This window comes from Phyllostomus hastatus, unplaced genomic scaffold (genome assembly GCF_019186645.2).
Source record: "Phyllostomus hastatus isolate PE091 unplaced genomic scaffold, TTU_PhHast_1.1 phas_contig_10, whole genome shotgun sequence".
Classification (NCBI taxonomy): domain Eukaryota; kingdom Metazoa; phylum Chordata; class Mammalia; order Chiroptera; family Phyllostomidae; genus Phyllostomus; species Phyllostomus hastatus.
The window spans coordinates 1,444,135-1,466,092 of NW_025333499.1; the positions used below are offsets into that span (position 1 = coordinate 1,444,135).

The 21,958-nt window shown below is 33.6% G+C and overlaps 1 protein-coding gene across 1 annotated transcript in view; it reads left to right on the plus strand.

Moving 5' to 3' along the window:
- WNK3 (WNK lysine deficient protein kinase 3) overlaps positions 1-21,958 on the plus strand; it is a 146,501-nt gene that overhangs the window by 30,355 nt on the left and 94,188 nt on the right. The window contains exons 3-5 of the mRNA XM_045833171.1: positions 18,095-18,267; positions 19,737-19,957; positions 20,652-20,809. Coding sequence (XP_045689127.1) covers positions 18,095-18,267; positions 19,737-19,957; positions 20,652-20,809 — 552 coding nt within the window. The remainder of the gene's footprint in view (positions 1-18,094; positions 18,268-19,736; positions 19,958-20,651; positions 20,810-21,958) is intronic.

Below are 21,958 nucleotides of genomic sequence, written 5' to 3' on the forward strand. Positions count from 1 at the left end.
TGGAAAAATATTTTCACTAGTACATTTGTCATTTGTTTTCTTGATGAAACTGACTTTCATATAATGGGTCTATTTTTAAATGAAGGAACATCATAGGTATCTGCAAATGTTTGTTTCTAAAATGTAACTTAGTGCACCTGCAATAAATTTCACTGTAGGGGCCCATGTGACTATGCTTTCCAGGGTAATTAAACAGGCCTTCTTTAAAAAGTTTAGCTATAGTCTCTGAAATCGATGAAAACATCACTGAAAGAAAGATAAAAAAAAGACATAGTTGCCTGATGAAAGGGGAGAAAATGGGACATACATTAGTGTCAACAATAGAAATAAAGGGAAAAAAGACAAAATTGACTTAAGTTGATATGTTCACACTTTCATTACAATAGTGAATATATTCAAAGCAATGCAATGGAAGAAATAGTTTACAAATTCATACTTGTACACTGAAAGCTTCTATTAAAATCGTGGTGAAGTACATTTTTAAACATCAAGCCTACATTTAATTGTGAAATTATAATTTGATAATGTGAAAATAGCTGAGTTTCCAATAAAGGAAAAAGTAATTTAAAAAATATATGCTGGAATTTCTGTTTCTGAATACATATTGTTATTCAAAGTAATCACCCTGGGGTACTTTTTGCTATCAAAATATGTTTGTTATGACCCTCTTGGAAATGTTTCCAGATTCTGTTTGAGCCACACAGGAAAATGCTCGTTACATTTAGTCACACCCCAAAAAGTGTTACTCAGTTTGGATTTCCCACTGTCTTAACCACACCCAGCCTTCAAAGTATAACAATCTCATTGAAGTGAGGAGGGATAAAATTTGCTTAAATATGTATATTCTAGTATCTGTTCAAAAACTAGTCAAATAACTTTATTAAATATAAACCAAAGGCAGACACTTTCATAAAATGACAGAGAGCAGCAGGAGATAGACTTGGTTTGAAATATTCATTTTCCTTGTTACTTCAAAGGGTTAGTTTTGAGCTATCTGCTTGATAGATAACAAATTGATATGTAAGTAGGCTGAATAATTGCACCTCAAAGATGACTGTGGCCTAATCTCTGAAAAGCTATGAATATTTTACCTTACATTACAAAAAGGGCTTTGAAGATGTGGCTAAATTAAGTTAAAGATTTTGGTAGATTATCCTGGACTATCTAGGTTGGCTCACTGCAATCACAAGGGTCCTTACAAGAGAAGCAGAAGGATGGCCATAGTCAGAAGGAGATCTGATGATGGAAGTAGAGGTTGGAGTGATGAAATTGTTGGAAGTGGTCAATGAACCAAGGAATGTGGGCAACCTCTAAAAGCTGGAAAAGGCAAGAAAACAGATTCATTCTTCCCTCAAGTGTGCAGTAGGAATAAAGCCTTGCCAACACCTTGATTTTAGTCTTGTGAGTCTCATTTTGGACTTCTGATCTACAGACCTGGAAGGCAATAAATTTGGGTTGTTTTAAGCCACAGAATTCCTGGGAATTTGTTATAATAGCAATAGGAAATGAATACAATATACACAGCTGCCATTCATTCATTTGTTCATTCATTCAACAAATAAATATTTAGTATGTATAATATGCCAGAACTGTGCTAAGTGATAGGGACATAATGGAGAAAAAGCAGCCACAGGCCCTATTTTCATAAGTAGAGGGAGTTTATAGTCAGTAAAAAGGTTTGGAGATTGGAATTAGTGGAATCAGATGAAAGGGCTGTTAAAACAGGTTTGTTTGAAGGAAATGGTGGGGTTGAGAGTAGCAGGCAACTGGATACCACTCCTTTACTACTTAGTTTTTTCTTTTTAACTTTTAATTCTGAGATAATTTGCTACTAATAGAAGATTTGCAAAGATTACCTAGAAAGTTCCTGTATGCCCTTCACTCAGTTTTCCTTTATGTTGCTGTCTTAACCAGAGACTATTTATCAAAACATAAATTATTGTTAGTACAATACTATAAACTAAAGTATAGGGCTTATTTGGATTTCATCAGTTCTTCCACTGGTGTTGTTTTTCATTGCTATGATTCAATACAGGGTTCTACATTGCATTTAGTTATGTCCCCTTAGTCTTTTCCAAGATGTAATAGTTCTTCAGTCTTTCCTTGTTTTCCATAATCTTGAGTTTTTGAAGAGTACTGCTCAGTTATTTTGTAGAATGTTCCTTAATTTGGGTCTGTCGTATGTTTTTTCATGATTTGATTTAGGCTGTGAATTGTGGCAAAGATACTATAGGAGTGATGCACTCTTCTCAGTGCATTATAGCAGGGGGTATACATGTTGTCCATATGGATTACTGCTGATTATAACCTTGACCACTTACTTAGGGTAGCATATGACAGGTTTTCTATACTGTTAAATAAATATTTTTCCCTTTGTAGATTAATGAATATCTTGGGTGTAGATACTTTGAGACTATGCAAATAACTGTTTTGCCTCACACTTTCCCCCACTGTTTTGGCATCAATTGGTATATTTTACCTGTAGTATTGCTGTGGTATTATAATGGTGATTTTCTGTTTTCCCAATTCCTTCTATATTTGTTAATTGGAGTTACCTCTTTGTTTTATGTGATCTCTTTCTTTTTTAAAAAAAAGATTTTATTTATTTATTTTTAGAGAGGGAAGGGAGGGAGAAAGAGAGAGAGAGAAACATCAATGTGCAGTTGCTGGGGGCCGTGGCCTGCAACCCAGGCATGTGCCCTGATTGGGAATTGAACCTGGCGATGCTTTGGTTCACAGCCTGCACTCAATCCACTGAGCTATGCCAGCCAGGGCATGATCTCTTTCTAAATATGACTGTTGAGTTTCTGAAAACCCCCAAATTGGGGAATTTGTGGTTGAGGAATTTTAGTGCATCTTAAGTTATTAATAATAGTACCATATACTTTCCTTTTATCAAAATTAATATTAATTGAACACTTATACAGGTATTTAATTTGATATTTTGTTTAATCCTTGCAATAATTACATTAGGTAGGGGTGATTAGTTTTCAGATGCTAGAACTGAGGTTTAGATACATTAAGTAACTTGCCCAGAGGGGCAGAATAAGAATTTATATTCCATCAGTTATATATAAAATATTTGCATAGATGACTTAAGAAATTCCCTCTCATTAGTTATTTGAGTAGATCATTTTCTTTTATGTTTTTAAACCACTTTTGAACACATTATTTCTTAAATGGACTCTGTTTAAAATAAGTTTTTTTTTAATCCTCACCCAAGGACATTTTTTTCATTGTTCTTAGAGAGAGGAAGCTGGGAGAGTGGGGAGACAGACAGAGAAACATTGCTTGCCTGCCTCCTCTATACTCCTGGACCGGGTATGGAACCCACAATTTTTTGGTATATAGGATGATGCTCTAACCAACTGAGCCACACTGGCCAGGGCTAGAATAAGGATCTTAACATTAAACTGGTGAATCTCAAGGGGTACAAATTAATAATGTCATTTAAGGACATTCCATGGCTTGAGGAACCATGGAATGGTTCCAAGGAGGAACCTTCCTTACTGTGTTACCGTGGTTCAAAGTCTGGTCTTCACCTTTTATCAATGTTGGACACATTGGGGGATGCTGACTCACGCTAACTTAAATGCCTAAATCTAGGACACAAGTTTATTAATTCAGAGTGAAGAATATAGTTGTCAGGTCAAATGCTTTGGTTGATCTCTAGGCTATATACATGGGAAATTAAATTACAGCCAGAAGCTGGCTTGGTAAATATAGGAAATACATGTTCCTCTGTGTCCTCCTGCTAATACAATAGACCAACCAAATGAACTGAAGGGTCAGGTCTTCACTGCATGAGGACATATTCTTTGTTCAACAGTACTGAAAACAAAGGAATCTGATTCTGTATGAGTTTCATTCCCTTTTCCATGTATTATCCTGATCACTGCCAATGAGCATTTTTCTTTATGTATTAATACCATGGCTATCTAAAAGCTTTAACATGCTAATATTGCCAGATTATGATCATTATATGTTGATTTAATTTTAAAAAATATTTTTACTTATTTATTTTTAAAGAGGGAAAGGGAGAGAGAGGAGAGAAACATTGATGTGTGAGAGAAACTTTAGTTGGTTGCCTGTTGCGCACCCCTAACTGGGGAAGTGGCATACAACCCAGGCGTGTGTCCTGACCAGGAGTCCAACAGGCAACTTTTCGGTTTGCAGGCTGGCATTCAATCCACTGAGCCACAGCAGCCAGACCTATATTTTGATTTCTTGATTACTTCTTTGATGTTACAATTTACTAATTGCCATTGCCCTAGTGTGTATTTATTTTATTTAGCTGTAGTTCTGGGGTGCTGCACAATCTCTCCATGGGAAGTGGCTTGTCACTGAGGTATCTGCAGTCATCACTGTGAATAATGTTTCTGAAAGGCAGAGTGATGAATTGGAGAGTGCTTGGGTATCAGAATACAGCAAGCCTGGGTACAATGTTGCCTGTGCCAGTTAGGTACCTTGGATAAACTAAGCTACTTTATACTTTGAAGGTGTAGTTTTTCACTTAAAAAAATCCTCCCCCAAGGATATGTTTGTTTATTTTAGAGAGAGTGAGACAGACAGATATCGATATGAGAGAAGCATCTATTGGTTGCTTCCCATACGTGCCCAGACTAGGGATTTGAACTGGCAACCTAAGTATGTGTTTTGAACATGGATTGAACCTGCAACCTTTTGGTGCACAGGAGAACACTACAACAAACTGAGCCACACTGGCCAGGGCTAAGTTTTCACTTTTAAAAAATATAGTAAAAAACCCTGGCTGGTGTAGCTCAGTGGATTGAGCGTGGGCTGCAAATCAAAGTGTCACAGGTTCGATTCCCAGTCAGGGCACATGCCTAGGTTGCAGGCCACGGCCCCCAGCAACTGCACATTGATGTTTCTCTCTCTCTTTCTTTCTCCTTCCCTTCCCTCTAAAAATAAATAAATACATAGTAAATATTTCTGATACGTAAAAAATAATAAAGAGTAACACAAGGAACCTGTGTACCTACTACTCAGCTTGAGAAACAAAATGTTGATTAGAGATAATACCTATAAAGGATGTGGTACATGTTTAGGTGTTCATTAAATAATTGTGATAAAATACCGATCAACCTCATAATTATCCAGAATAGTAATTGATAGACTGCTTTGTAAAGGATGCAGCATTATGAAACCTTCATGGTGTTCATCCTTACATGAGCAAGTTATTTTATAATACAGCTTTTATAACATTGTTGATTTCTTCCTACTTTCACATTTGCAGAAACAGATCCATATATCCTCTGACCTAGTTCTGTACTTCATTGTTGGTGTTTGCATTAAGAGACATAGCTGATAAGGCCATAGTTTACCTTTTGGAAGTGAAATGCCTCTTATCTTGTGTAAATACATATGCAGGTTAGTCATGTTGGTATTGTGCCTTGTCTTAGGAAAGGATTTGTGTACATTTTTAGCATGCCGTATATTATAATAGATTGTGTTTAGTTAACATTGATAAAAGGACTGTAAATCTTTTTAAAGTTGTATTGCAGTGGTTGGAAACTATTTGGTAAATTTGTATTTGATCTCTATTATATTTATCATCCATGTAAATTAATATTTATAACACTGAAAATTTGATATTTGATTTTTTTGAGGGGAGGTGCACTTACCTAGAGACAGTAAGATTAATGGATCATTTTTGTGGACTATCACTTTCCTGGCTTCTGACTATGTCAACTCCATTAGCTGTCACTGCTCTCTTGTTTGCCATTTGTGGTTCATCATCCCTTTGTTGTGTAAGAGCTCTTCATTGGCAATGTGTGAAAGTTACCTTATCAAAGTGATTATCATTTATACAACAGTGTATGTGTGTGTGTCTGTCTGTGTTTAAAGGAGGGTTATTCAGTAGCTGAAAGCTCTCCTGTGGGTTCAGGTGCTACATTGACAGGTTTACTTTCGACTCACTGAATTAGAAATGGACCTTTGAAGACTTTGGCTATACCTTTTTAGTGGATTTTTACCTCTAGCAATACATCTAGGATAGCAGTTGTAACTTTTTAGAGTTGTTTATTCCCAGTGCTATTTTTAATACGTAGGATCAAAGGGTAAAGTGAAATAGTTTATCTATTGACACATGAAAGACTTACATTTACCAACTTAATCAGAGGGCATCAAAATTTATTCATTATTCTTGAGAGAAGATCTGTTGATCTTCCACAAGGAGAGGACTGCTAGCTAATTACAGGGACATTTAGGACTTATTGTTCATCTTAGGCTAGACAGAAAATCATAAACACTTGTCTTTAAATCTCTTCTAAATTTAGCATTTCTTGCTTTTGTTCTTTGAGTTCCTCAACTCTTTTTAAGCCTTTTAAATAGAGATATAACTGACATGTAACATTGTGTAACTTTAAGGTATACACTGTGTTGATTTGATATATTTTATCTATTGCTATGTGATTACCAACATAGCATTAGCTAGCACTTCCATCATGTCATATAATTATAATTTTTTGTGTGTTGGGAACAGTTAAGATTTAGTCTCTTAGCAACTTTGAAGTTTATAATACAGTATTGTTGACTATAATCATTATGTGGTACATGAGATCTCCAGAACTTATTTATCGGCTACAGTGGAACCTTGGTTCTTGAGTTTAATTTGTTCTAGAAGGCTGTTGTTCAATAAGTGATTTGTTTGAAAACTGAATCTCCTTTGTCACGTCAGAGACACATAATTGATCATACAGGTATCAGTACAAAAGGGATATCAGGTTGAGAACCAAGTTTGTTCAACAATTGAGGCATTTTTTCTGTGAACAACTTGATTGAGAACCTAATTGTTCGAGATGGGAGACATTCAATAACTGAGGGTTTGACTTTAGTTATAAGTTTGTATGTACCCTTAAACATCTCCCAAATCCCCCACTCTCCAGCCCCTGGTAACTACTATTCTACATTGTTTTTAAAATTTCAGTTTTTTAAGATTTCACAGATAAATATCATATAGTATTTTTATATCAAAGGGATACTTTCCCACTTATGTTCATTGCAGTATTATTCATAATAGCCAAGATATGGAAACAACCTAAGTGTCCATCAATGGATTAATGGATAAAGAAGATCTCTCTCTCTCTCTCTCTCTCTCTCTCTCTCTCTCTCTCTCTCTCTCTCACACACACACACACACACACACACACACACACACACGAATATTATTCAGCTATTAGAAAGAAGGAAATCCTGCCATTTGCGACAACATGGATAAATCTTGAAGGCAGGCTAAGTGAGATAAGTCCAGCAGAGAAAGACAAGTACTGTGTGAGTTCTTTAGTTCACCCCCTTTTTTTAAATCCTTACCTGAGGACATTTTTATCCTTGTTTTTAGAGAGAGAAAGGGAGAGAGACAAGCATCAGTGTGAGACAGAAACACTGATCGGTTGCTTCCCATATGTGCCTGGACTGGTGATTGTACGCATCTGGACTGGGAATTGAACCTGCAACTTATGCACATGCCCTGACTAGGAATTGAACCTTCAGTCTTGTGCTTAGGGAACATTGCTCCAACCAACTGAGCCACACAAGCTAGGGCCTCAACTCTTATTTTTATTGTGTCAAATGTACATAATATAAAATATACATTTTGAGCCATTTTAAGTGTACAATTCAGTGGCATTAAGTACATTGACATTGTTGTACAACCATCACCACCATTCATCTTCAGAATTTTTTCATCATTACAAGCTGAAACTCTGAATCCATTAAATAACAACTCTCATTTCTTCACTTTCCCCAGCCCTTGGTAACCACTATTCTACTTTCTATCTCTGTGAGTTTATTTGTTCTAGGTGTTTCATGTAAGTGTAGTCATACAATATTTGTCCTTTTGTCTGTGGATTATTTCATTTAACAAAATATTTTCAGGATTCATCCATGTAGTGGCATGTATCAGAATTCCATTCTTTTTTAAGGCTGAATTATATTCCATTTTATGTATATACCACATATTTTTATCCATCCACTGATGGACATTTGTATTATTTCCACTTTTTGACTATTGTAAATAATGCTGCTATGAACATTGGTGCAAAAATACATGTTCAAGTCCCTTTTAATTCTTTATGGCATATACCTTTAAGTGAAATTGCTAGATTATATGGTAATTCTATGTTTAAGTTTTTAGGAATTACTGCACTGTTTTCCACAGTGGCTGTACCATTTTACATTCCCACCAGTAATACACAAGGGTTCCAGTTTCTGCACATCATTGTCAGCACTTGTTATTTTGTTGTTTGTTTTTTTTTCATAGCCATCCTAAGTGGTGTGAAGTGATATCTAATCCTGGTTTTAATTTACATTTACCTACTTAACGAAGTTGAACCTATTTTCATTTGTTTATTGACCACTTGTATTTCTTCTTTGGAGATATATTTATTCAAGTCTTTTGCCAATTGTTGAATTTGGTTGTTTGTCTTTTTGTTGTTGAGTTGTAGTCGTTTTTATATATGTATTCTGAGTATTAATGACTTATCAGATAGGAATTGCAAATATTTGCTCCCATTTTATGGATTGCCTTTTCACTTTCTTAATATGTCTTTGATGCCCAAAAGTTTTTAATTTTGATTAGGTCCAGTTTATCTATTTTTTTTCTTTTACCTATGTGCTTTTGGTGTCATATCAAAAAATTCATTGCTAAATCCGGTGTCATGAAGCTTTTCTCCTATGTTTTCTTCTAAAAGTTTTATAAAATTAGCTCTTATATTTAGGTCTTTGATTCACTTTGAGTTAATTTTTGTATATAGCATAAGGTAAGTTTCCAACTTTATTGTTTTGCATGAGGGTACTCAGTTTACTCCACCATTTGTTGAAAAGAATATCTTTTCCCCATCAAATGTTCTTGGTATCCTTGTCAGAAATAATTTGATGATATGCGTGAAGGTTTATTTCAGCCTCTCTAGTCTGTTTCATTGATCTTTTTGTCTGTCTTTATGCCAGTATCATACTATTTTGATTATTATACCTTTGTGTAGTACCTTTTGAAATCAGGAACTTGAAGTTTCTTCTTTTTCAAGATTGTTTTGGGTATTTGATATTTTTTGACATTCCATATGAATTTTAGGATTTTTTTTTTATTTGTGAGAAAAATGTCACTGGGAGTTTGATAAGGATTGAACTGAATCTGTAGGTCTTTTTTTGATGTTGACATCTGAACAATATTAAGTCTTGCAATCTATAAATACAAGATGTGTTTCCATTTATTTCTCTTTTATTTTAGCAATGTTTTGTAATTTTCAGTGTTACACATCTTTTGTCTCCTTAATTAACCTTGTTCTTTTGATGCAATTGTAGATGGAGTTGTTTCCTTAATTTCCTTTTTGGATTATTTATTTCAGTGTATAGAAATACAGCTGACTTTTAAATGTTAAGTGTTGACGTGGTTTCCTGCAACTTTGCTGAATTAGTTTATTAGTGTTTGATTTTGAATGTCAGAAAAAGGAAGGTAAACACTAGTAAAAAGGAAAAATATGATATAATTCTACATTAACAGGAACAAAGAACTTAAAATAAGATGGAAGTAGTAAAATTAAATACTCAAATGAATAATCATTTGCTTATATCACATTTGGACATATTGCACTTGCTTGTTAAAAGAACTTACAATGTCAGATGGGGTTAGAGGACAAAAGCCACATGTGTTGTTTATAAAAACATACTTAAAACAGTGATAAAGAAAAGCTAAGATAAAGGTATAAGCAAGCAAAGAGCAAGCAGGAATGGCAATATTAATATCTATCTCAGAAGGAAGAAGATAAAGTTAAAGCATCAAACAGGATATTATGAAGTTACTTCACATATTAAGAAGTTATATCAAAGAATTGTAGGCACTAAAAATATTTTTGCTAATAATTTAAACTCAGAACTTCTAATAGATTCGAGGAAAAGGGATAAATATTAGGTATAATAGGAAATTTCAGGTGCCTTTCTTTCCAAATAGTACAGATCTAACAAACAATAAGTGAATAAATATAAAGGAATTGGATAATAGAATCCATAAAATCCATTTGATTTATATGTGTGGATATATTTACAAATAGGGAACATATATTTTTATAGTCTACAAGCCATTAAGAAAGTTGGTTGCATATATGGCTCAAAGAAAACCTTTGGTTAAAGAAAAGTGATTTTATATTCTGCATGTCTCAATAAAATTGGAAATAATAAACAAATGGCCAAAATATTATTTTTGCTTTTTTTAATTTATTGATTTTATAGAGAGAGAAAGAAATGTTAAGAGAGAGAAAGAAACGTTGAGAGAGACACTTGTTGTGCCACTTATTGATACATGTCATTGGTTGATTCTTGTATGTGCCATGACTGGGGAGGTGACCCAACTTGCAACCTTAGCATTATTGGAGACAATGTTCTTACAACTGAGCTACCTGGCAGAGCCAGATATTCTTAATTGGAGATTAGAAACCACACTCCTAGATAAATTTTGGGTCAAGGAGATAAATCAAAACTGAAATTACAAACTACCTAGAAAGCAATAAAAAAGAGAAGACATCATAACAAAACTTCTTGGTCATTGTAAAAGCTTTAATCCAAAGAAAATATATCCCGTAAAATGTCTTCATTACTAATTAATAACAACTAGGATGAATTTAGTGTTCATTTTATGACATTAAGGAAATAACAGGAAAAGAAAGCAAAGTAAAGGAAGAGGGAATAAAGAAAGATAACTGAAATTGCCCTAGGTGGTGTGGCTCAGTGGATTGAGCACCAGACTTCTAAACAAAGGCTTGCCAGTTCTGTTCTCTGTCACGGCACATGCCTGGGTTGTGGGCCAGGTCCCTAGTATAGAGGACACACGAGAGGCAACAACACATTAATTGTTTCTCTCGCTCTCCTTCCCTTCTCTCTCTAAAAATAAATAAATAAAATCTTTTAAAAAGATAACTGAAATTAGTAAAAATTATAAACAAAAATAGGATAAATCTACTCTTTTTGGCTTGCTGTTAAATGATTAATGAACCTGATGAAGAAAAATAAAGGCAAAAAAATGAGAGAAGAAATGAGAAATGAAACATACTATGCTCTAGAAAAGAATAAGAGAATACCATCTGCAACCTTGACAACATATTTTTCCCAGCATTTTAAGTATGAAACACTTCAAATATAGAGCAAAGTTGAAAGATTTGCTGAGAACATCCTTAATACTCACCATCTAGATTTTACTTTTAACATTGAAAACACATTTAAAATCTTAAGTAATGGATTACTCCTAAACAAAATATAAATAAAAATGTGCACAAGAAAAGGAAAAATTTACTAGGCCATTTTAAATAAAAGATATAATAAGATGATTTAAGTTTTTTTCTTGACACAAAAACAGGGAGGCATCCAAGAATATGTAGTGTATAGCATTGTTTATAATAGAGAAAACATGGAGCAACCTAAACATTCATCAATAGATAAAGGTATAAATTGTGGTAGAACTATATGATAAGATACTGAACAATAGTTAAAATAAAGTATAACTATACATATACAACAGGTATTAAAATATAATATTGAACAAAATAATTTGCAAATGAACACATATTCTTTATGCCTGATTTTTTAAATAGTTTAAAAAAGAGGAAAAAAAAAACAACCAGGAGTAAGTGGATTCAGAGCTTGATTTCTAAGTAACCTTTAAATGACAAAGATTCCAGTGTTAAAACTTCTTAACCCCAATTAATTTCATGAAGTCAGTATAATCTTAATACCAAATCTTTATATCATACAAAAAAAGAATTGCACATATAAATATAGATATTAAAATCCTTAGTTAACTATCAACAGAATTCACCAATGGATCAAAAGAATAATATCCTGCTACTAGTTTGGCTTTGTTTTAAGATTTTAAGGATAGTTATGTATCAATTACCTATCAATAAACCATATGATCATATCAGTAGGTACTGAGAAAACATTTGATAAAAATTTAGTAGGCATTCTTCATTAAAAGTAAAAGTAAAGTAGGAATATGAGAAAATGACCTCAACATGTTAAACTATTTTTGAAAACACAAAACTCAGTAAACATTCTAAGATATGAGATAATATAGCTATTTTTATTAAATACAATGAACAGTGGTGACTTATTTTTTTTCAGTCACCATTATTGCAAATATCTACTAATTGCATATAGTGAATATCTTAGCAAAATCAATAAATGAGAAAATTAACAGTATAAACATTGAGAAAGATAACTTTATATCTTCTGTGCTGATGATAAAATGTAATTACTGGAATATCTCAGTCTCTAATAGCTCCTTTCTAGAAGATTCCTGGGGAGGAATTAGGAAGGTAGAGGATGACAAAGTGGGCACCAAGCCATCTTCTCTAACTTTTTCAGAGAAGTGATTGACTGAAAATAGCAGGGCAAAAATCAAGCCAGAGCCCATTCACTTGATGTCAAAACTATATAAGGACATTATAAGAAAAAAAAACTACAGACCAATATCCCTTATGAACAACGATGAAAAAATGTTTGACAAAATATTATCAATCAAATCCAGCAATATGTAAAAAGGACAACATGTGATGACTGTGGGCTTTTTCCAGGAATGCAAGGATTCAACATTTAAAGTTAATGTAATTTGACATATTAACAGACTACAGAAGAAAAAACATTTCCATATTTGCAGAAAAAAACATTTGAAGATATTCAGTATCCACTTATGATTTAAAAAAAATCTCAGCAAACTTGCAATAGAAAGGAACCTCCTTAAACTGGTAAAGGGCATCTGTTTTTTTAAAGCCCTACAACCAACATCAAGTTAAGTAAATGGTGACGACGACTGAATGCTTTTTCTCTTAACAAGGCAAGAATGTCTACTTTTACTACTTTCAGTATGATGTTCTCAATATTGTACTGGGAGTTATAGTCAATGAAATCAGGCATAAAAAAGAAATAAAAGGAATATAGATTGCAAAGGAAGAAATAAAACTGTCTTTACTTATTGATGACATGATTATCTACGTAGAAAATCCCAAGAAATTAAAAAACCATCCTGGAATTATTAAGTGAGTTTAACAAAGTTGCAGGATACATGGTTAATATACAAAAACCAATTATATCTCTAATCACTAGCAATGCATAATTGGAAATTGCAATTTTTAATTAAAAAGTACCATTTACAGTAGTGCCAAAAATAAAATACTTAAGTATAAATATAACAAAGTATGTGCAGAATCTGCTCAAAACTAAAAAAAAAACCAACCCACTAATAAATCAAAGAAAACCTGAATTAATGGATTGGTTGTTGGAAGACAATGTTAAGATGTCAGTTCTCTCCACATGACCCAGAAATTCAGGACAATTATATCATAATCATAGTAGGAATTTTTGTAGATGTTAACAGTCTGATTCCATAATTAATATAGAAAAGCAAGGAAGCAGAATAGCTAAACAATTTTGATGAAAACGATCATGGTTAAGGAATTCATATTATCCGATTTCTGACTTACTCTAAAGGCACAGTAATTAAAATGCATATGGCATTGGCAGAAAGATAGGTACACAGATCACTGGAACAGAATAGGGTTCAGAAATAGATCCAAATGGATATAGTCAAGTGATTTTAAACACAAAAAAAGGTGTGATGGCAATTCAGTATAAAACGGGTAATCTTTTCAACAAAAGATGCTGCAAAACTTGGACATACATATTGAAAAAAAAGAACCTCAATATAACTCTTACATATCATAGTTTAACTCAAAATATATGATAGACTTAAAAGTATAACATAAAACTGTAAAACTTCTAGAAGAAAACATGAGAAAATTCTTTTGACTTTTGTTTAGGGAAAGAGTTGTTGGATATAGCAACAGAAACATGATCCATAAAAGAAAAAAAATCAGTAAATAGACAGTATAATATACAGATGATGTATTACAGAATTGTACACCTGAAACCTATATAATTTTATTAACTGATGTCACCCTAATAAGTTCAGTAAAATTAAAAAATTTTCATGATGAATGTAATTGCAATTAAAAAATAAATTGTTAAGAAAATGAAAATATAATCCACAGACTAGCAGAGACTATTTTCAGATCACATATGTGACAAAGAACTTATATCCAGAATCTATAAAGAATTCTCAAAACTCAACTGAATAAAACAAGCCAATTTAAAAGTGGAGTAAAGATTTGAACAGACATTTCACTAAAGAAGACAGATGTATGGCAAGTAAGCACATGAAAAAAGTGCTCAATATCATAATCCTTAGGGAAGTGGAAATTGAAGCTATAATTTTGTACTCCCATTATACCTATTAGAATGGCTAAAAACCAACCAAACAAACAAATAATTTAAAAAAAAGCTGCTGGTGAGGATGATGTATGTGGAGAAACTCATTTACAAGGTCTGTCCAGAAGGTATCCTGCCATATAATATGAAAAACTGAAGAAAGATAAAAATACAAGAAACATCATATATAGGACAATGATGCCTCAGTCCCCTTCAAAGTAGGCACCTTGGGATCTCACACAGTTCTCCCAATTGCCATCAGTTGCCCTGTCATATTTTTCTGAATCTCATCAACAATCTCTTGACTTTCAAAGGTGATTTTAGTTTTGGGGAACACCGGAAGTCACAGGGTGCCAAATCTGAGCTGTGGGGGGGCTGAGTCACCTGGTTGATTTGATGTTTCACCAAAAAATCCTGCATGAGTTGCAATGCATGAGTGGGTGCATTGAGATGAAGTAGCCAATCATCAGTTGCCCATAGCTGCAGCCTTTTGCATCATCCCAATAGTTTCTGTGGAGGAATGTTCTATCTTAATGCAAAATTTGATGCAGATTCATTGCTCTATTTGCCGTAATTTTGGATGTGATGGCCATACAGTACACATGTTCACTTAACGGTGTCTACCGCCCCCACTGACTAGTACAGTGAAATCATCATTGTTCACACATGTTCATTCCGGTCCACTCTCTTTGGCTACCAGGTTATATTACTATCATACAAACTGTTCTTGTTATATTAACAATGGTGGGACTTTTCCCAGATGTACTTCACGTTGTTGATGAGAAAACAAAATCTAGAACTATTTTTCACTTTGTCAGTTCCCTGAAAGTTAAACATGATCCATCAATCCTACTTGAGATATTTACCCAAGAAGACCTATGTCCACACAAACACCTGTACTTAAATGGTTTATAGTAGCTTTATTGTAATTGCCCCAAACTGGAAACCACCCAAATGCCCTTCATCTGGGGAATGGAAAGGCAGATATGTACTGGTGGTACATCTATAGGTGGAATAGTGTTCCACAATTAACAGTAACAAACTATTGATACTTGCAGCAGTATCAATCAATTTAAAAGCCGTTATGCTAAATGAAAGATGACAGACTCAAAAGGCTATATATATATATATATATAGTTCCCCTTTTATAAGACTTTATGGAAAAGGTAAAACTAGGAACTATTTTCCAGGGTGTAAGGGTAAGAAGGGGGTTTGACAAAGGGATGGAGGAACTGTTTAGTATTTTAAATGTAGCAGTGGTTACATGACTTTATGAATTTGTTGAAATTTATGGAACTGTACAACAAAAAGTTACTTTTACTAAATATAAATTTTAAAGTAAAGAAAAATTAAATACGAGGCTCAGGAGTAAAGAACTTGAGAGAGTATCAGCTCATTTCTCCCTGCCCCTGCTCACACAAAAAATCTTACTGAAACTGGACAAATGGAAAGATATATTCCAGGTTCTTAGATAGCTTTTAGATGCTACTTTTCTCCAAATTTATATATATAATTAAGTTTGGAAAGTATTCTGTTTTATTTTAATTGGAAAAAGGATTTTAATGTTTGTATTTCATATAAATAGATAAGAATAGCCAATAAAATAATGAAGACTAGGAAATTTGCTTGCCTGACCAATTATTAAACGTACTGAAGCCCCTGGAGTAGACAGATTTGTGGAAGGAAGCAAAACCCAACATAGGTGGAAGCTTAATATGCAAAAATCATGTTCTTTAAACCAGTGAGAAAATAGTTTTAAGTGGTGGTAGCACAACTGATAAACCATCTAGGTGAAAATACTGCATGTACAGAACTGAATGGTGCCTGGCATGTAATAAACTTTATTATCGACATTTCGGTTATTTCTAAGTTTTCACAATTACAAATCATGCTGTACTGAATATCCTTTTAAACGAATGAAAAAAATAACCAAAACTAAAATTGCCGGAGTTCTGTTATGTTGCTTTATAAAGGTTATTATGATGTCTTAACAACAACAACAAACTCTAAGAAGCCTTTAGCCTCTGTCAAGTTGCCATTTCTTCTACTCTCTTGAGTTCCATAAAAATATTCTATCAAGGTATATATTTTTACCTTTAAAAAATTATTTGTTTGAACTCTTATTTTATTGTTACTGTGGATTTATTTATATATTTCTTTTGTCATTTTGGTGGGATTTAGGAAAGTAGGGAAATTAATATGTTGTCAACCATCTTGAAGTGGAAATCATACCTAAATTTTTAACCTAGCGTACTTGACTATTAACCTCAAAACTTAAAATAGTTCTATCATCACTCCATTTTCTCCTCCTGCTCCCTTTTGCAGATGAGAAATTTTATTGTTTCTTGTCTATTATATTTTAATGAAGTAATCTGGAATTTCAATTCCAGACTGTTTTCTTTTCATTATGTATCTTCTGTTTTAATTCCTGTTTAGAAAGTTCACTGAAACTTACCAACCACTTAAGCCCCAATTACTTAGACTAAACTCTAAGTAGACTAAACTTTAAGTAAGCATTATTAGAAACATCGTATTACTATTTTTTGTTTGCCTCACCCTTCTTTTCTAGGGACTTTATTTGGCAACATTTTAATTGAAATTATTTGACTATTATTTTTAGAAAGGATTTGTGCTGTCTTATACTTCCTGTGTCCTGGTTTTCACAAAAATGTGTTTAGTTTTCCGTTATAAACTTGATTGGTAGCTTATTTGGGTTCAGAATTTTAGTCTTCACCTCAGAATTTTGTAAACGTTACTCTTTTATTTTCAAATTGAAATTTTAAAATTCAATTTAGGGTTCAACCTTAAACCTTCAATTGAAGGTTTAAAAATTCAGTTTTAAAATGGAATTTATTGTGGTGACATTAGTTCAAACATTACTCTCTTAACTTGTAGTATTTAATATAGCATATTAGAGGTCCAAATCCTCTTAGAAGATCTTTCATTGTTGGGTAACTTTATATTTCTGTCTGGAAATATGTTGGCAATTAATATTTTGAGCACAATAAATGTTTAGGTGTCTAAAATTTGATTGATTATTCCTGTCCTGACACAGATCCTTTAAATGTGGAAATTTAGGGGTTTCTTAAGGAACCTTTCATATTATTTGTGTTGATTATTACTTTTTCTCATTTTTAGATAATGATTTTCTTTTTTTTTTTATTGTTCAATTACAGTTGCCCCCATTACTTTCCCCTGCCTTATCCACCCCTCATTGCTTTTGTCCATGGGTCCTTTATACATGTTCCTTGACTTGGACCTTCCCTAGATAATGAGTTTCTTTTCAAGCAATGGAAATTTTCTTTATTTTTACAGTTTTATTGGGATATAATTGACATATAACAATGCATAAGTTTGAAGTACACAACATAATGATTTAATATATGTATCAAAATGAGTCCTAGAAAAAGTTAACTTCCAAGATGTTTTTGAAGGTATTGATTTATCATGCAGGTGGGTTTATAACACAGTTACAAAATGTGGAAACTGCTGCATTGCTGTGTGGGAGGAGTCAGAGTAACTAACAAAGACTGTCAGTAATTACACAGGTCCTGAGAAAAGAATTGGCAGGTGTAAATAAATACAACCCAGGAAAGCACTCATTTTAGTGGTATTAGAAATGTGCATGACAATGATTAAAATTTTAAAAAAGAAAAAAAAGAATATACTTAATATGTAAACATACTTGAAAAACATACATAAAGTAGATTTTATTGATATCTGAGAGATTCATTAAATCCAAAATTAAAATTACAACAAGGCAAAAAAAAAGAAATGTGCATGAGAATTTCTATGCTTTAATTTGGAACTTGTTCCATTTCAGGACCGGAAATTAACCAAAGCTGAGCAGCAAAGGTTCAAGGAAGAAGCAGAGATGTTAAAGGGTCTCCAGCATCCCAATATAGTTCGATTTTATGATTCCTGGGAGTCTATATTAAAAGGAAAGAAATGCATTGTATTAGTGACTGAACTTATGACATCAGGAACATTAAAGACGTAAGTTCACCCTGATAGTCCTTGCTACTGGAGTTCTTTTTTGAAATAATTTTTCAGCAGTCATAAAAGTTGCTTGTAAAATAACTCTACTTAGCCCTGGCTGGCGTAGCTCAGTGGATTGAGTGCGGGCTGCGAACCAAAGTGTCCCAGGTTCAATTCCCAGCCAGGGTACATTCCTGGGTTGCAGGCCATAACCCCCAGCAACCGCACATTGATGTTTCTCTCCCTCTCTCTCCCTCTCCCTCCCTCTCCCTCCCTCTCCCTCCCTCTCTCTCTCTCTCTCTCTCTCTCTCTCTCTCTCTCCCTCTCCCTCTCTCCCTCTCCCTCTCTCCCTCTCTCCCTCTCTCCCTCTCTCCCTTCCCTGTCTAAAAAAAAAAAATAACACTACTCGATTAAAGGATTTATAGGATCCTGAATCTTGTGAGATTATTTCAGGGCAGGTTAAAAAATTAAGATGTTAATGAAGTTTGCTAGAAAATACATTGTTGAAGCCCTGGCTGAGTAGCTCAGTTGGTAAGAGAATTGTCCTGATACACTAAGGCTGTGGGTTAGATCTCTCAGATCGGGGCACATACAAGAAGCAAGCAATGAATGCATAAATAGGTGGGACAGCAAACTGATGTCTCTTTGTCTCTCTCCCTTTCTCCCTCCTTCCCTTCCCCTCTCTCTCTGTAAAATCAATTTAAAAAGAAAATGCAATATTTATAAATTAATATTTGTAGGATAGCATAGGATTTTAGAATTAGAAATTATTATAGAGATAATATAATGTCATTTTGTAAATGACACTGAAAAGGTGGTGTGGCTAGGTTCACATTTATGTAGTCTGTTGTTTTGTTTCTGACAAAATTTTTTCATTTGATGGTATAATCACTTATTTCTAACTGTTAAATGTGAGGTATACATTTTGTGTTTCCTACCATCTTTACACTAAAATTTTACGTAGTTAAACCCTCTGTTGACTTTTTTTTAGATTTTTTTCTTTTTTAGATTTTATTTATTTATTTTTAGAGAGGGAAGGGAGAGAGAGAGAGAGGGAAACATCAATGTGCAGTTGCTGGGGGTCATGGCCTGCAACTCAGGCATGTACCATGACTGGGAATCAAACCTGTGATGCTTTAGTTCGCAGCCCGCACTCAACCCACTGAGCTACGCCAGCCAGGGTGACTTTGTATTGGGAAGTAGAGAAGGGCTTTTTAAATTGTGCTGTCATTTCACAGAAGGCCACTCTGATCAGAATGCTTTTTGTTTTGAATTAAAAATGCTAAACTTGGTAGGATGTCTTCTCAAATAATGAGTTATTAGATTTCAAGTTGTCTTGCTCTAACAGACAATAAAAAAAAACAAGTTAGTGATGGCAGTTGTAGTACAGCACATGCAATATCTGCTAGCTTAAATGATTTACCTTCATAGTGATCATACAGTAAGCTTGGCATTTTTATTAATATGTCTTTTTTGTCTTTATGTAGGTACTTAAAACGATTTAAAGTCATGAAACCAAAGGTCCTAAGGAGCTGGTGCAGGCAAATTTTAAAGGGGTTGCAGTTCTTGCACACTAGGACTCCACCTATTATTCACCGGGATCTGAAGTGTGACAATATTTTCATCACGGGACCTACTGGATCTGTGAAGATTGGTGATCTAGGCCTAGCCACCTTAATGCGCACATCATTTGCTAAGAGTGTCATTGGTGATTAACATTTTATAGTTTATTAGTTGGGTAAAGAGAGTTGTTAATTGAATATGTCTAGAACAGGGAGCAGCAAACTATAACCCATGTCCAAATGCTGCCTATTTTTGTAAATAAAACTTTATTAGAACACAGCTATACCCACTTGTTCATGTAGTGTCTACAGCTGCTTTTGTGCTATAATGGCCGAGTTGAATAGTTGTGACAGAGAACATATGGATTGCGGAGTCCAAAATATTTACCATCTGGCCCTTTACAGAGAAGTTTGCTGATCCTGATATGGAATGTAAATTTGCTTTGAAATATCTATTACATATTGCCTTATTTTGGAGAATCCTCGTGTATTTTTTTGTGGGATATATTTAAGATTATTGAAAGTTTCTGAGGATTTAAGAAAGAAAATTTACTAATCATGAAAAATTTCAGTAACTAAAAAAAGGATAGAAATAAAAACATTTTAGTGATCATTATCTAATCTTGAACATTATGGATTGTACTTTATCAGTGTGGAAAGTTAAGGAAATTCTTTAAATGCTTTGTATTAGATATAGCAAGTGTTCAACAAATGTTATATTTTTAAATTTCTTTTAGGGAGTGGGAATTAACTCAGGTAATCCTTATCACAAGGGGAAAGTAATCTTGGTGAATACAGTTTTCTTTTTAACAAAAATATGGTTGTGGTGTTATTTTGTAGGGACTCCTGAATTTATGGCCCCAGAGATGTATGAAGAGCACTATGATGAATCTGTAGATGTCTATGCTTTTGGAATGTGTATGCTGGAAATGGCAACTTCGGAGTACCCTTATTCTGAGTGCCAAAATGCAGCTCAAATATACCGTAAAGTAACTAGTGTAGGTATACCTTTACTCTTTTTACTTCCCAAATTGCCATATTTCATGTTGAAGTTGGTTGAAGTCAACTTAGTAAAACCAATTTTGGTTTAGTTCTGTTTAACAGTGCTAAATTTAACATAATTGTAATGAAACAAGCTTTAGATTTATGTTATATAATACATACCTATACCCTATTGGAGTCATGTAAAATGCTCTGTATTGGTGTCTTTGGGAAAACAGAGATACCATACATACGCATTTGTTTGTAAAGAAATTTTAAATATTTATTAGATGGGTCTCATTTTCCAAATTTGAATAATAAATATTGGCTAAATGGTTTGAAGGTTTCTTTTAGTTCTAAAAGCCTGATTGTGAAAGGGCATTCAAAATGTAGTTCAACAGATACAGTATTTGATGCTTGCTATGAGTAATTTTTTAGAAATTGAAAGGAATGCATGGATGAATAAAGAAGTGTTTGCTACCCCGAAGAGCTTACATTTTTAGTAGGACAGGAATATAAATTCACAAATAAGCACAGAAATAATAAGAGGATGGGAGTATTGTAAAGGACATGAGGGAAGTAGAAGCAAAATGCTAGGATTATTCAAAAGATGTTTACTTCATATCTAATTGGGTGGCTCAGATAGGCTGGAGAAAAGATTGTTAGAGTATTTCAGAAAACTAATGATAAGAGGTACTGTTTTAAATGTATGCTATATGCTGCATGCTTTCATTTTTATATCCTTACAAGATGGTGATATGTTCAGCTTATAAATGATGGGACTGAAACTTAGAGGTTGTGACTTATCCAAGTTCACATAGCTACTGGTAATGGTGGATTTTGACCCCAAGTTTGACTCCAGAGGTTTGGGTAGGAAGATATAAGAAATAAGGCTGATGTTCAGAATATGGGATATTCTATAGGACAGATGACCTAGTTTCCCTAGCAAATCAATTTGCTCATTTCTTCTAGCCATTCTAAAAGACTTTGAAATAATACTGACTTACAATGTTTGCAATAGAGGAATACTTCTTAGGAATTTTCAAGTTTTTAAATAGCTCTGGCCAGTGTGGCTCAGTGGTTGGAACGTCATCCCATAGCTGAACAGGTGTAGTTTGATTTGCAGTCAGGGCATGTACCTGGGTTTTGGGTTCATTCCCATTTCA